Below are 14,924 nucleotides of genomic sequence, written 5' to 3'. Positions count from 1 at the left end.
TACCAATGGTTACTTACCAGTGACTACTAATTGGTCTCAGCACTCATGGAGCACAGAGCTTTCAGTGGTCAGGCCCCAGTGTGAAACCAAATGGACACTGTTGAAGAACAACAGAGTGCCAAAGACAGGTGGACTATGCTTTTAATATTTTACACCTTCCTGACCTCCACAATGGTTGGCCCCAATTCCTGGACAACCCCTTTAAGGGTGTTCTGATGGTTTGTGCTCTACTATATTGAGGGAAGATATCAATACTGAAAATTTACCAGAGGTACTGAAAAAAAAATATAATTCTGTTATTTATACATATTTAATCACAATTTGTCTTGTAAGGAATTGGTGTGCACGGTGAAATAAAAAACAGTGATGCATAAGCAAAAAGTTTGCACTTTGAAAGTGTACTTCAGTCATAGCAAGTAGCATGATTTTTGCACAAATAGGCAATTCAGGGGAAAAAAAAAGTATTAGGTGCCACATTATTCCACACAGCAGCACAATTCCTTCATCCTAAATGCCAGTGGGAATCTTGTAAGGATCACAATCTTTATAACCATTTAATAAAAAAAGGGATGGACCAGATTGTTTAAAAAAAACTCAAAGCGTAAAAGGGGCCTAAAATGAACACAAACCTCCCTCTAAATGAAATATACTTATATTTATAAGATGAATCATCACTAAGGCTATGACAATCTAAGAAACTTATACTGAGATGTATAGAAAAAGATTTTCTGGCACTTTATTGTACAGTTATGCAGTTCAATATAAACTTTAAAAATGTATACTACATCTTCAAAAAAAAGATTTCTTCACAGATTAATAAAAACCTATGGGTGGGACACGAGTGACAACTAGGAAAGCATGTACGGTGTGATTGAGAGGCCAATATCACACTACTGTATCCAGCGTAAAGATTTTTTCACAGCTCTTGTGGAATGTTGTTCTACAATTTTGTATTCTGCTCCAAAATGTCTTCATCTGTGTCTGCTTCTCCAATTTCAAACCCTAGATTGATCCTCCCAGGTGAGTAGTCATTTCTTTTCAAATCTGTAGGTGAAGAAGATCAAATGTTTGAGAGAGCAGCGAAAATAATGACATATCATACAATGGATAGGAGAGGACATTCCGGAGCAGACTAACTCTGCTCCTTTTACATTCGTTTCTCTTGAACTCTAGAGGCAAAAGAACATACTGGAAAACTTAGCTGCATCAGATACATATACTTATAATACAATATGTGAACATGCCTAAACATGGCATATACTATATATATATATATATATATATATATATATATATATATATATATATATATATATATATACACACACACACATACAATGAACATAGAACAATGTTGCAGAGCATGAGAATTGATACTGGGCATGAAGTGTTCACTACTTGCAGTCAAACCTCGAACAAACTAAATGAAGATTTCCATACAGGAACTAAGATCACGGAGAGGTTACAATTTATGACAGGTTTGAAGAAAAAAAAAAAGAAACAATAGAATATTTTTGTGAATAGTTGAAATATAATTTTCTTAGTAAAGTGATGTAAAAAAAAAATCTAATATGTACAATTGATATATACTGTATATTAGGCATATATTATTACAAATCAGAGTTCAAAAAGATCATTTTTCATTTGAACCCGATCTCGATCCCAATTCCGATCCCAATGCAAGTCAATGGGATTTTTTTACTAATCGGAGATTGGATTTTATAAACGATCCTATTCACTACACAGCATGGAATCTAAAAATTGAATGCTTTAATTGTCAGAATCCACGCTGTGTAGTGATTTTTTTTAATCACTAAGTAGCCAGGGGATTTTTTTTTAAAATCCTCTGGCTATGTAGTCCCCCCTGGTGTCCACTTACCTGCACAGATCGCTGGTCCAGTCCCCGCTGTTCTCGGTCCTCTTCGCCTCACTGCCCCCGCCTCCCAGTTTAGTGTTACAGACCTAGGAAGAAGGCGGGGCTTGTTGCTTAGGAGAGTGTGGGCGGGGAGACCCTAACATGATATGCCCCATCATTATAATGTTCCCCTGAAACTGCCCCACAGTATGAAGTCCATCTCCTTGTGCCCCAGATTAAACTGGGGGCAAACAGGGTGGGGGAGACATTAAACTGGGGCAGCTGGAGGGGGGACATTAAACAGGAGGTGTAGTTGGAGGGAGACAAATTAATGACAGCTTGAGTGGGACATTAAACTGGGGGAAACTAGAGGGGGGACAATAAACCATAGGGGTAGCTGGAGGAAGGCATTAAACTGGGGGCAACTAGAGGTGGACATTTTTTGTCCAGTTTAATATCCCTTTCCATTTGCCCCAGATTAATGTCTCTATCCAGTGACCCACATTGTTTAATGTCCTCTCCAGCTGTCCCCAGTTTAATGCCCCCCTTCAGCTGCCCCCAGTTTAATGTCTGCCCATTATCTGCCACCAGTCAAATATCCCAGTTCATCCACTACCAGTCAAAAGATCCCCTTCATCTGCCCCAGTTTTATGCCCCCCCTTCATCTGCCACCAGTTTAATGTACCCCTTTCATCTGCCCTTAGTTTCATGTTGTCCCTCAATTACTCACCTCTCCTCACTCCCCTGCTGCTCTGTCTACAGTCTCCGTCACAGAGTTTTGTGGAAGCTGCAGGCACGATGTGAGTGACGTCATCACTTCACACTTACAACTCCTTACAAGGGCCTGGAGCAAACGGGGAGCACAGTGGTGAAGCAGGAGCTGTCCTCGATCATAATTGTTGAATGATCTCCTATTGTAACATGCCATGCTATTCCACTGAATTTTAGCTTTGGTTATTCATATACAACTTCTCGTCCATTAATTTGTAAACTGCTATCTATTGGTCATTTGTTCTTGGCTACCCAACATTGCATAGGGTTCTTAGCAGAAAGCAGTTGAATAAAAGAGGTTTTCTTACAATGCTCCCCCCTAAATGTCCTTTTTGAATAGATGCTCAGTACCTAAAGTGTAATTCTCATCATAGACAGTAATGTAAACTACCCTACATAAAAATTCACAGGATATTATGAAAATGTCTGAAAGATGTTGGTCACAGAGGTGGAACTTGAATCTAGCTGCAGAACAGGGGACCCTGCCAAAGTGAATTGAGATGTTTCGAGAACCGCCGGGCAAGTGCACTTGGCTCTTCTCAGAACTATCACAAAAGTGACTGCAGAGAGCCACATGTGTGTGGCCACTTCTCCATTCACTATACCTGCAGTACCAGGTAGGATGGACATACGGAGGAAACTTGTTCTGGAGGTAGATGCAAGTCCAAATGTTTGTGATCAGAATACCCCTTTAATATAGCTTTTCAAACTAGAGTGAGAGAGTTCTAACTTGTCTTAGGCTCTATTCACACAACAGTTAAAAACACCCAAGTGACACTTTTTAAACACTGGGGCAGATAAACTAGAAACTATCTATCTTTTAGGCTAAGACTCATATGACGTCCCGCAACAAAAATGCTGCAATAAAAATCACGGCATTTTACAGTCAGGGTAAAGTTGATGGGATTCTAGTGAACCCCATTCCCACTTTGCGGTAAAAGCCGCACAGTTTTGGAAAGCACAGCATGTCAATTATACCTACAAAAATGTCAGCGGTTTCCCTATAGGTATAATTGAATCAGAAAGTCTAGTTTTGGAAATTGCGGCATGTCCACAAGGGTGGTTTTTACCACAGAGTTGGCATGGGATTCACTAAAATCCCATACACTTTGCCCTGACTGTAAAACGCTGTGAGCAAATTGCAGCATTTATGCCATGTGGGGCCCCGGCCTTAGACAGTATTTTAGTGCAACGTTGCTAGATAGTTTTAAACTACACACAATTTCTCCAATGTTTAATGCTGTTTGAATGTCTGGCAGACTTTTAACTGACAGGTCTAACTTTACACCACTTATTAGTTGGCTTACTTTCAGATAACATGTTTTGCACCTCTTTCCTGTGAATGTAGCCTTACTTATGCATTCAGACTATGAGTGGATCTAAGACCGTACATCTTCTATTGATAATATGGAATTGCATTACAAATTCTGATAAATTTTTTACACAAAAATTTGGCTCACTAGCTGACACTTTGGCACAACTTTCGAAATGTTGGGCCAATTTCTAATTCACAGTTTAGCATATCAAGACCAAGGAGATAGTGGTGGACTTTAGTAAGCAGAGATATGCTCCAAATCTGGTGGACATTCAAGGCATGGGCATTGAAATAGTCAAGACCTACAAGTACCTGGGTGTGCTCCTCAATAATAAGCTGGACTGGGTTGATCACATAGATGCGCTGCACAGAAAGGGTCACAGCAGGCTCTACCTGCTCAGGGGACTAAGGGCCTTTGGAGTCCAGGAGACACTTCTTAGGGCCTTTTTCAACTCTGTGGTAGCATCAGCCATCTTCTTCCGAGTGGCCTGCTGGGGGGGCAGTATATCAACCAGGGACAGAAATAGACTTGACAGGCAGTCTTTGGGATCCCCCTGGACCCAGGAGGCAGGTAACAGAAGGAAACTGTCCGTAGTGAGCTCCATGCTGGAAAACAACTCTCATCCCATGTATGAGACCATGACAGCACTGGGCAGTACTGCTTCACCCCAAGTGTGAGAAGGAACGTTATTGGAGATCCTTCCTCCCAACTACGGTCAGCCTGTATAATCAACATCAGGCTAAGCGGAGATCACTCTGCACAGAGAACTAAATGATCCTGATTCTTTCTTTTTTCTTCCTAGTTGCTATGACTCCTAGTATCTTTTCTATCTGCTATGAGCTTGTATGTGTTCTTTGTTGTAATATATTACTGTATTAATATGCTGCTGTAACCCACCGAATTTCCCCATGGCAGGACTATTAAAGGATTATCTTTTCAACAACCCTACACACATGACTTATAAAGTGCACACAAACTGTTAGAAAATGTTTAAAACACCTAGAAAATGAGGTGTAAAGCATGTTTTTGTGCAAATGACACAACTCTAGCGTATATATTTAGTTTATCTGTCCCAATGAGTCTATACAACTATTTAATTGTCCTTTTTTTGGACATTCTAGCGGTCATTCTACCAACCGGGCAGGTCATCAGAGCGGTGGCACTAGCCAGTGGCCGCCTGATGCCTTGCATTCAGGGAGTTGTATTTAAGCCTATTGATATCTATATCTCGACATATACCCCTGATGAGCCGGCAGGAAAGCCGGCGAAACATGTAGATCAAGGGTTCATGCATCCTATTTAGGCTTTAGGCATCTATTAGCAGGCATATCATTTGGGCGACAGTAGCTGGAGGGTCTGAGGTTGAGCAGGCTAACTTAATTCAGGCTGGAGTGGGCATGCGGAGAGGATAGGTGAGGGGCATATCGGTGATGGAGTGTAGTGAATGTAAACCTCATCACCTACCCAACCAATAGGAATTACAGAGTTATGATTCTCTGTTCCCTATGAGTATACCGGCATTACAATAAGATCTGCCCACAATTTTAGGCAGCGGGTACTGTATGGGTTAACTAACTAGATGTGGGAGTGGTATATACTTACCTTTTTATCTGTTACAGTGTGCTAGGCAGGAACGTGACTACAGATGTAAAAACTTATTTGAACGTCGTTCCAGCGCAGTAAACAAAAACTACACAACACAAGCGTTTTTAACTATATTTTAACTGGGTCATGTACCCATAATAAAATTGTACATATTAGCTGTTCACCAATCCTTTTTTTGGACAATTAAACATGGACATGTCCTATTTTTGTTTTTCACAGATCATTTATAGAACCAAAGGATCCACGAAAGTGGGTACCCCACAGATAGAAATCCACCATGAATACCAGACTGTTTTGTCCATTTTTCATACCTGTTTTGTACAACTGCTATGCGAATATAAACATATCCTTTATGGTCATGGTGCAGATATAATAGGCTTCACTCACCACTCCCCTGTCTACAGTGCTCCTTGATTTTTTCTTGTAAAAGATCAATATAAATAACACAGTTCTCTCGACCAATTATCATTCATTATGACTTATGAAAGCTTTCTACTCTTTTTGCTTACTCACAGCTGCAGGAAACATTTTTCTATATACCTATGTTAAATATACTAATCCTGTTTTGTGCCGGCATACAGTCTTACAAAGAAAAGCAAAATTATATGAATATCTTTTGTACTATTTTTTTTTACAATCGAATTCAAGATGCACTTTTTGGGGAGGGGGGTGTTATAATAAAACTAAATGGAACTATTGAATTTCACACAATTGCTTTTAAGACTGTACACAATTACTGTAAACAGAAATCTCATTTAGTTTGTACTAAGTGTATGCATTAATGACAACATCATAACAAGAGCAAAATATACTCTAATGACTAAATTTCTTCTCCAGTGAATGGATATATTTATTGTTAGTGAATAACAGAATAGTTGAAATGTATAAGAAATGAGCAGGGTATTATGAATGTTGCCCTCGGTAGCATCACTTCAGAGAAGTATAATACAAAAGATAAAGCATAACAAAAAATAGATTTTTTTAGACGCACTTCAAACAGTCTGCAATTACAACTCTGAAAACATACAGCAAATGCCCTTGAGGTTAACAAGCATTTCTAATGAAAAGGTGGGACTGCATGACTCTGTCTCACCATAGATAAACTGAATATAAGATCCACATGATCCTTGCAAAACTCTGGAGGAAAGCTAAGACTTAAAATAAGAGACAGGGATAAAGAGTTTAATTACGGAATTGTTAACACTGTGTGCACCCTTCTGACACGGTGGGGGTCACTTTAATATAATTTTGCGTTGCATGGCTGGTTATGGCAGTATCGGTGCTATTCCTCTCCTTTGAAATGATTGACAAGCCAAGGGCAGAGAGGTAGGCGCGCAGCAGCTGTACTTAATAGACTCAGCAGCAATGAAAGACTGTCTCATCATGTGCCTCATTTAATGTAAAAGTGTCAATGCTGTTTAATCTCTTCTCTGAGCAGCTCTTAAGTAAATCCTTTCCTAAACTCCTCTCAGAATATTTTTATAATCTTGAAAGCAGAATGTCAGCACTGCACTAGAAATGAGGCACATGTTCTACATTTAAACAACATAATAAAAAAATAAAAAAAAGTTGAGTGACGGCATAATCAAGCATGTATAATACATACCAGGAAGTTTCAGCTTCCGACAGCAAGAGTTGCAGCAATGTTTGGAAACATAGCGCGTGAGAGCATCTTCTCCTAAATTGGCTGGTCCAAACACCATACCTCTTGACCTATACAGAAAGTGGAAAATGTCATGGTGTTTAGCAAATCCCTCGGAAAAAAGTGGAACTTTGTGTACTTACACTGCGACTCTAGTTAAGTTGTGAAATTTACAGAAAAGCTGAAAATCCTAGCTATGGGTAAGGGGGGATTTTCCTTGAGCTGCCATTCCAAATACTCATTGATGGCTATGGTATAAAATGATCAGGTGAAATTGTAACTACTCTATGACACAGAGCACTGCAGGAAAAATGAGCAGATGGAGCAAACTTTAATTTCATCCTTAAAAAAATAAAACAACAAACTTGATTTTTTTCAATGGCTTAATCATTTTAAAAACGTTAAATGATCCCATAAACAGTATATAATCACTGAGGCTCATGTTAACATGGCTGAGGTCAGTTTATTGGGGATGCCTTTATCTTCATCTTCAATCCATTAGCACTAGAATGCTTTTGGCCTTCAGGTACAAGTTATTTTTGTTATTTACACATTTCAAAATTGATAAACTTATTATTTTTCTTATAGATGTACAAGGAGTTTTATGCTTATGTTTTATTGGAACCATTTGGGCTACATGGAATTTGCTTAACTTGTATTGCTTTTTGGGAGGGAATGGGTTAAAACTTCATCATTATTTTTCGTAAATATAAGCATCATTCTATGGGTTGCTATTAAAGATGAGCGAACAGTGTTCTATCGAACTCATGTTCGATCGGATATTAGGCTGTTCGGCATGTTCGAATCGAATCGAACACCGCGTGGTAAAGTGCGCCATTACTCGATTCCCCTCCCACCTTCCCTGGCGCCTTTTTTGCTCCAATAACAGCGCAGGGTAGGTGGGACAGGAACTACGACACCGGTGACGTTGAAAAAAGTAGGCAAAACCCATTGGCTGCCGAAAACATGTGACCTCTAATTTAAAAGAACAGCGCCGCCCAGGTTCGCGTCATTCTGAGCTTGCAATTCACCGAGGACGGAGGTTTCCGTCCAGCTAGCTAGGGCTTAGATTCTGGGTAGGCAGGGACAGGCTAGGATAGGAAGGAGAAGACAACCAACAGCTCTTGTAAGAGCTAAATTCCAGGGAGAAGCTTGTCAGTGTAACGTGGCACTGACGGGCTCAATCGCCGCAACCCAGCTTTCCCAGGATCCTGAATGGAATACACTGTCAGTGTATTCCCGTATACCCGATATATACCCCGATACCCGTTCCAACGGTGTGCCCCCCCACCTTCACCCCAGAAATACCCTGCAAGTCCCCTAGCAATAGAATTGGGGCTATATACACCCACAATTTTTACTACTGGTATACAGTGCCATTGTCTGACTGGGAATTCAAAGAATATATTGGGAATACAAATACCCTCATTTCTTGCTACTGCCATATAGTGCCAGTGTCTGACTGGGAATTCAAAGAATATATTGGGGTTACGTGCACCCACAATTTTTACTACTGGTATACAGTGCCATTGTCTGACTGGGAATTCAAAGAATATATTGGGGTTACGTGCACCCACAATTTTTACTACTGGTATACAGTGCCATTGTCTGACTGGGAATTCAAAGAATATATTGGGGTTATAAATACCCTCATTTCTTGCTACTGCCATATAGTGCCAGTTTCTGACTGGTAATTCAAAGAATATATTGGGGTTACGTGCACCCACAATTTTTACTACTGGTATACAGTGCCATTGTTTGACTGGGAATTCAAAGAGTATATTGGGAATACAAATACCCTCATTTCTTGCTACTGCCATATAGTGCCAGTTTCTGACTGGTAATTCAAAGAATATATTGGGGTTACGTGCACCCACAATTTTTACTACTGGTATACAGTGCCATTGTCTGACTGGGAATTCAAAGAATATATTGGGGTTATAAATACCCTCATTTCTTGCTACTGCCATATAGTGCCAGTTTCTGACTGGTAATTCAAAGAATATATTGGGGTTACGTGCACCCACAATTTTTACTACTGGTATACAGTGCCATTGTCTGACTGGGAATTCAAAGAGTATATTGGGAATACAAATACCCTCATTTCTTGCTACTGCCATATAGTGCCAGTTTCTGACTGGGAATTCAAAGAATATATTGGGGTTACGTGCACCCACAATTTTTACTACTGGTATACAGTGCCATTGTCTGACTGGGAATTCAAAGAATATATTGGGGTTATAAATACCCTCATTTCTTGCTACTGCCATATAGTGCCAGTTTCTGACTGGTAATTCAAAGAATATATTGGGGTTACGTGCACCCACAATTTTTACTACTGGTATACAGTGCCATTGTCTGACTGGGAATTCAAAGAGTATATTGGGAATACAAATACCCTCATTTCTTGCTACTGCCATATAGTGCCAGTTTCTGACTGGTAATTCAAAGAATATATTGGGGTTACGTGCACCCACAATTTTTACTACTGGTATACAGTGCCATTGTCTGACTGGGAATTCAAAGAATATATTGGGGTTATAAATACCCTCATTTCTTGCTACTGCCATATAGTGCCAGTTTCTGACTGGTAATTCAAAGAATATATTGGGGTTACGTGCACCCACAATTTTTACTACTGGTATACAGTGCCATTGTCTGACTGGGAATTCAAAGAGTATATTGGGAATACAAATACCCTCATTTCTTGCTACTGCCATATAGTGCCAGTTTCTGACTGGGAATTCAAAGAATATATTGGGGTTACGTGCACCCACAATTTTTACTACTGGTATACAGTGCCATTGTCTGACTGGGAATTCAAAGAATATATTGGGGTTATAAATACCCTCATTTCTTGCTACTGCCATATAGTGCCAGTTTCTGACTGGTAATTCAAAGAATATATTGGGGTTACGTGCACCCACAATTTTTACTACTGGTATACAGTGCCATTGTCTGACTGGGAATTCAAAGAGTATATTGGGAATACAAATACCCTCATTTCTTGCTACTGCCATATAGTGCCAGTTTCTGACTGGGAATTCAAAGAATATATTGGGGTTACGTGCACCCACAATTTTTACTACTGGTATACAGTGCCATTGTCTGACTGGGAATTCAAAGAATATATTGGGGTTATAAATACCCTCATTTCTTGCTACTGCCATATAGTGCCAGTTTCTGACTGGTAATTCAAAGAATATATTGGGGTTACGTGCACCCACAATTTTTACTACTGGTATACAGTGCCATTGTCTGACTGGGAATTCAAAGAGTATATTGGGAATACAAATACCCTCATTTCTTGCTACTGCCATATAGTGCCAGTTTCTGACTGGGAATTCAAAGAATATATTGGGGTTACGTGCACCCACAATTTTTACTACTGGTATACAGTGCCATTGTCTGACTGGGAATTCAAAGAATATATTGGGGTTATAAATACCCTCATTTCTTGCTACTGCCATATAGTGCCAGTTTCTGACTGGTAATTCAAAGAATATATTGGGGTTACGTGCACCCACAATTTTTACTACTGGTATACAGTGCCATTGTCTGACTGGGAATTCAAAGAGTATATTGGGAATACAAATACCCTCATTTCTTGCTACTGCCATATAGTGCCAGTTTCTGACTGGTAATTCAAAGAATATATTGGGGTTACGTGCACCCACAATTTTTACTACTGGTATACAGTGCCATTGTCTGACTGGGAATTCAAAGAATATATTGGGGTTATAAATACCCTCATTTCTTGCTACTGCCATATAGTGCCAGTTTCTGACTGGTAATTCAAAGAATATATTGGGGTTACGTGCACCCACAATTTTTACTACTGGTATACAGTGCCATTGTCTGACTGGGAATTCAAAGAGTATATTGGGAATACAAATACCCTCATTTCTTGCTACTGCCATATAGTGCCAGTTTCTGACTGGTAATTCAAAGAATATATTGGGGTTACGTGCACCCACAATTTTTACTACTGGTATACAGTGCCATTGTCTGACTGGGAATTCAAAGAGTATATTGGGAATACAAATACCCTCATTTCTTGCTACTGCCATATAGTGCCAGTTTCTGACTGGGAATTCAAAGAATATATTGGGGTTACGTGCACCCACAATTTTTACTACTGGTATACAGTGCCAATTTCTAACTAGGAATTCAAAATGCGCAAGGCTCCCGGAAAGGGACGTGGACGAGGCCGTGGGCGAGGTCGGGGGAATGGTTCTGGGGAGCAAGGTAGCAGTGAAGCCACAGGGCGTCCCGTGCCTACTCCTGTGGGGCAGCAAGCATTGCGCCACTCCACAGTGCCAGGGTTGCTTGCCACATTAACTAAACTGCAGGGTACAAACCTTAGTAGGCCCGAGAACCAGGAACAGGTCTTGCAATGGCTGTCAGAGAACGCTTACAGCACATTGTCCAGCAGCCAGTCAGACTCTGCCTCCTCTCCTCCTATTACCCAACAGTCTTGTCTTCCTTCCTCCCAAAATTCCGAAGCTTTACAGAACAATAACCCAAACTGTCCCTGCTCCCCAGAGCTGTTCTCCGCTCCTTTCATTGTCCCTCAACCTGCCTCTCCACGTCACGATTCCACGAACCTAACAGAGGAGCATCTGTGTCCAGATGCTCAAACACTAGAGTCTCCTCCATCTCCGTTCGATTTGGTGGTGGATGACCAGCAACCCACCCTCATCGACGATGATGTGACGCAGTTGCCGTCAGGGCATCCAGTTGACCGGCGCATTGTGCGGGAGGAGGAGATGAGACAGGAGTTGGAAGAGGAAGTGGTGGATGATGAGGACACTGACCCGACCTGGACAGGGGGGATGTCAAGCGGGGAAAGTAGTGTGGATGTTGAGGCAGGTGCAGCACCAAAAAGGGTAGCTAGAGGCAGAGGCAGAGGTCAGCAGCTTAGGCGAAGCCAGGCCACACCCGGAATCTCCCAAGATGTTCCAGTTCGTACCCAGCCCCGAAAAACTCCCACCTCGAGGGCACGTTTCTCAAAGGTGTGGAGTTTTTTCAAGGAATGCGCCGAGGACAGATATAGTGTTGTCTGCACAATTTGCCTCTCGAAATTGATTAGGGGCTCTGAGAAGAGCAACCTGTCCACCACTTCAATGCGCCGTCATTTGGAATCCAAGCACTGGAATCAGTGGCAGGCAGCAACGGCAGGACAAAGGCCGCCTGCCGTTCACGCCACTGCCACTGCCTCTGCCACTGCCTCTGCCTCTGCCACTGCCACTGCTGACTGTGCTGGCGATGCACTCCAGAGGACGAGCCAGGACACCACTTCATCTGCCTCCGCCACTTTGTTGACTTCTACCTCATCCTCCCCTGGTCCTGTCTTATCTCCTTCTCCTGCACCATCAAAGGCACCATCAGGCGTTTCTTTACAACAACCCACCATCTCTCAGACATTGGAGCGGCGGCAGAAATACACTGCTAACCACCCACACGCGCAAGCCTTGAACGCCAACATCGCTAAACTGCTGGCCCAGGAGATGTTGGCGTTCCGGCTTGTTGAAACTCCCGCCTTCCTGGACCTGATGGCAACTGCGGCACCTCGCTATGCCGTCCCTAGCCGTCACTACTTCTCCCGGTGTGCCGTCCCCGCCTTGCACCAGCACGTGTCACTCAACATCAGGCGGGCCCTTAGTTCCGCGCTTTGCACAAAGGTCCACTTGACCACCGACGCGTGGACAAGTGCATGCGGACAGGGACGCTACATTTCACTGACGGCACACTGGGTGAATGTAGTTGAGGCTGGGACTGCTTCCCAAACTGGCCCGGTGTACCTCGTCTCCCCGCCTAACATTCCTGGCAGGGACACGAGAAGAACACCCCCCTCCTCCTCCTCCTCTACCGCCTCCTCCTCCGCCACCGCCTCCTCCTCCGCCACCGCCTCCTCCTCCGCTGTTAGATTGACCCCAGCTACGAGTTGGAAACGTTGCAGCACTGGCGTTGGTAGACGTCAGCAGGCTGTGCTGAAGCTGATCAGCTTGGGGGACAGACAGCACACTGCCTCCGAGGTGAGGGATGCCCTCCTCGATGAGACGGCAATATGGTTTGAGCCGCTGCACCTGGGCCCAGGCATGGTCGTTTGTGATAACGGCCGGAACCTGGTAGCAGCTCTGGAGCTTGCCGGACTCCAACATGTTCCATGCCTGGCCCACGTCTTCAACCTAGTGGTGCAAAGTTTCCTAAAGAGCTACCCCAATGTTCCAGAGCTACTGGTGAAAGTGCGGCGCATGTGCGCCCACTTTCGCAAGTCGACAGTAGCCGCTGCTAGCTTAAAATCTCTCCAGCAACGCCTGCATGTGCCACAACACCGGCTTTTGTGCGACGTCCCCACACGCTGGAACTCAACGTTTCAGATGTTGAATAGAGTGGTTGAGCAGCAGAGACCTTTGATGGAATACCAGCTACAAAACCCTAGGGTGCCACAAAGTCAGCTGCCTCAGTTTCACATCCATGAGTGGCCATGGATGAGAGACCTTTGTGACATCCTACGGGTCTTTGAGGAGTCCACAAGGAGGGTGAGCTCTGAGGATGCGATGGTGAGCCTTACAATCCCGCTCTTGTGTGTTCTGAGAGAATCCCTGATTGACATCAGGGATAACTCAGATCACACAGAGGAGTTAGGGATAGCATCCGATCCGTCACAGCTGGAGAGTAGGTCCACACATCTGTCCGCTTCACTGCGTTTAATGGAGGAGGAGGAGGAGGAGGAGGAGGAGGAAGAAGAGTTGTCCGATGATGTGATGGTGATACAGGAGGCTTCCGGGCAACTTCGAATCGTCCCATTGTTGCAGCGCGGATGGGTAGACATGGAGGATGAGGAGGAAATGGAGATTGAACTTTCCGGTGGGGCCAGAGGAGTCATGCCAACTAACACTGTGGCAGACATGGCTGAGTTCATGTTGGGGTGCTTTACAACCGACAAGCGTATTGTCAAAATCATGGAGGACAACCAGTACTGGATCTTTGCTATCCTTGACCCCCGGTATAAAAACAACATCTCGTCTTTTATTCCGGTAGAGGGGAGGGCCAATCGCATCAATGCTTGCCACAGGCAATTGGTGCAGAATATGATGGAGATGTTTCCAGCATGTGACAGTGGCGGCAGGGAGGGCAGTTCCTCCAGTAGGCAACCAAGTTCTCACCGGTCCACACAAACGAGGGGCACACTGTCTAAGGTCTGGGACACCTTGATGGCACCCCCTCGCCAAAGTGCCGCCACGGAGGGTCCTAGTGTCACCAGGCGTGAGAAGTATAGGCGCATGTTGCGGGAATACCTTTCCGACCACAGCCCTGTCCTCTCCGACCCCTCTGCGCCCTACACGTATTGGGTGTCGAAGTTGGACCTGTGGCTTGAACTTGCCCTATATGCCTTGGAGGTGCTGTCCTGTCCTGCCGCCAGCGTCCTATCTGAGAGGGTGTTCAGTGCAGCCGGTGGCATCATCACTGACAAGCGCACCCGTCTGTCAGCTGAGAGTGCCGACCGGCTCACTTTGATAAAAATGAACCACCACTGGATAGAGCCTTCATTTTTGGGCCCACCTGTGTAAAGCACCCCAACATGAAACTCCATGTCTGTACTCAACCTCTCCAATTCCTCCGCATCCTCATACTCATCCACCATAAGCGTTGCACAATTCTGCTAATACTAGGCTCCCTCCAACATGATTTCCCCCAACTCTGCTGGTTAGAGGCTCCCTCCACCCTG

At 43.4% G+C, this 14,924-nt stretch overlaps 1 protein-coding gene across 1 annotated transcript in view; it reads right to left on the bottom strand.

The window, feature by feature from the left end:
- Positions 1 to 624: 624 nt before the first annotated feature.
- TRPM6 (transient receptor potential cation channel subfamily M member 6) overlaps positions 625 to 14,924 on the bottom strand; it is a 150,228-nt gene continuing 135,928 nt past the window's right edge. The window contains exons 38-39 of the mRNA XM_075278405.1: positions 7,154 to 7,260; positions 625 to 1,044 (exon numbers count right to left, since the gene is read on the bottom strand). Of these exons, the coding sequence (XP_075134506.1) occupies positions 941 to 1,044; positions 7,154 to 7,260 (211 nt within the window). The 3' untranslated portion in view covers positions 625 to 940. The remainder of the gene's footprint in view (positions 1,045 to 7,153; positions 7,261 to 14,924) is intronic.

Source organism: Leptodactylus fuscus, chromosome 1 (assembly GCF_031893055.1).
Source record: "Leptodactylus fuscus isolate aLepFus1 chromosome 1, aLepFus1.hap2, whole genome shotgun sequence".
Classification (NCBI taxonomy): Eukaryota; Metazoa; Chordata; class Amphibia; order Anura; family Leptodactylidae; genus Leptodactylus; species Leptodactylus fuscus.
The sequence above is the reverse complement of the archived record's forward strand: the minus strand, read 5'-3'. Positions and strand labels throughout refer to the sequence as shown.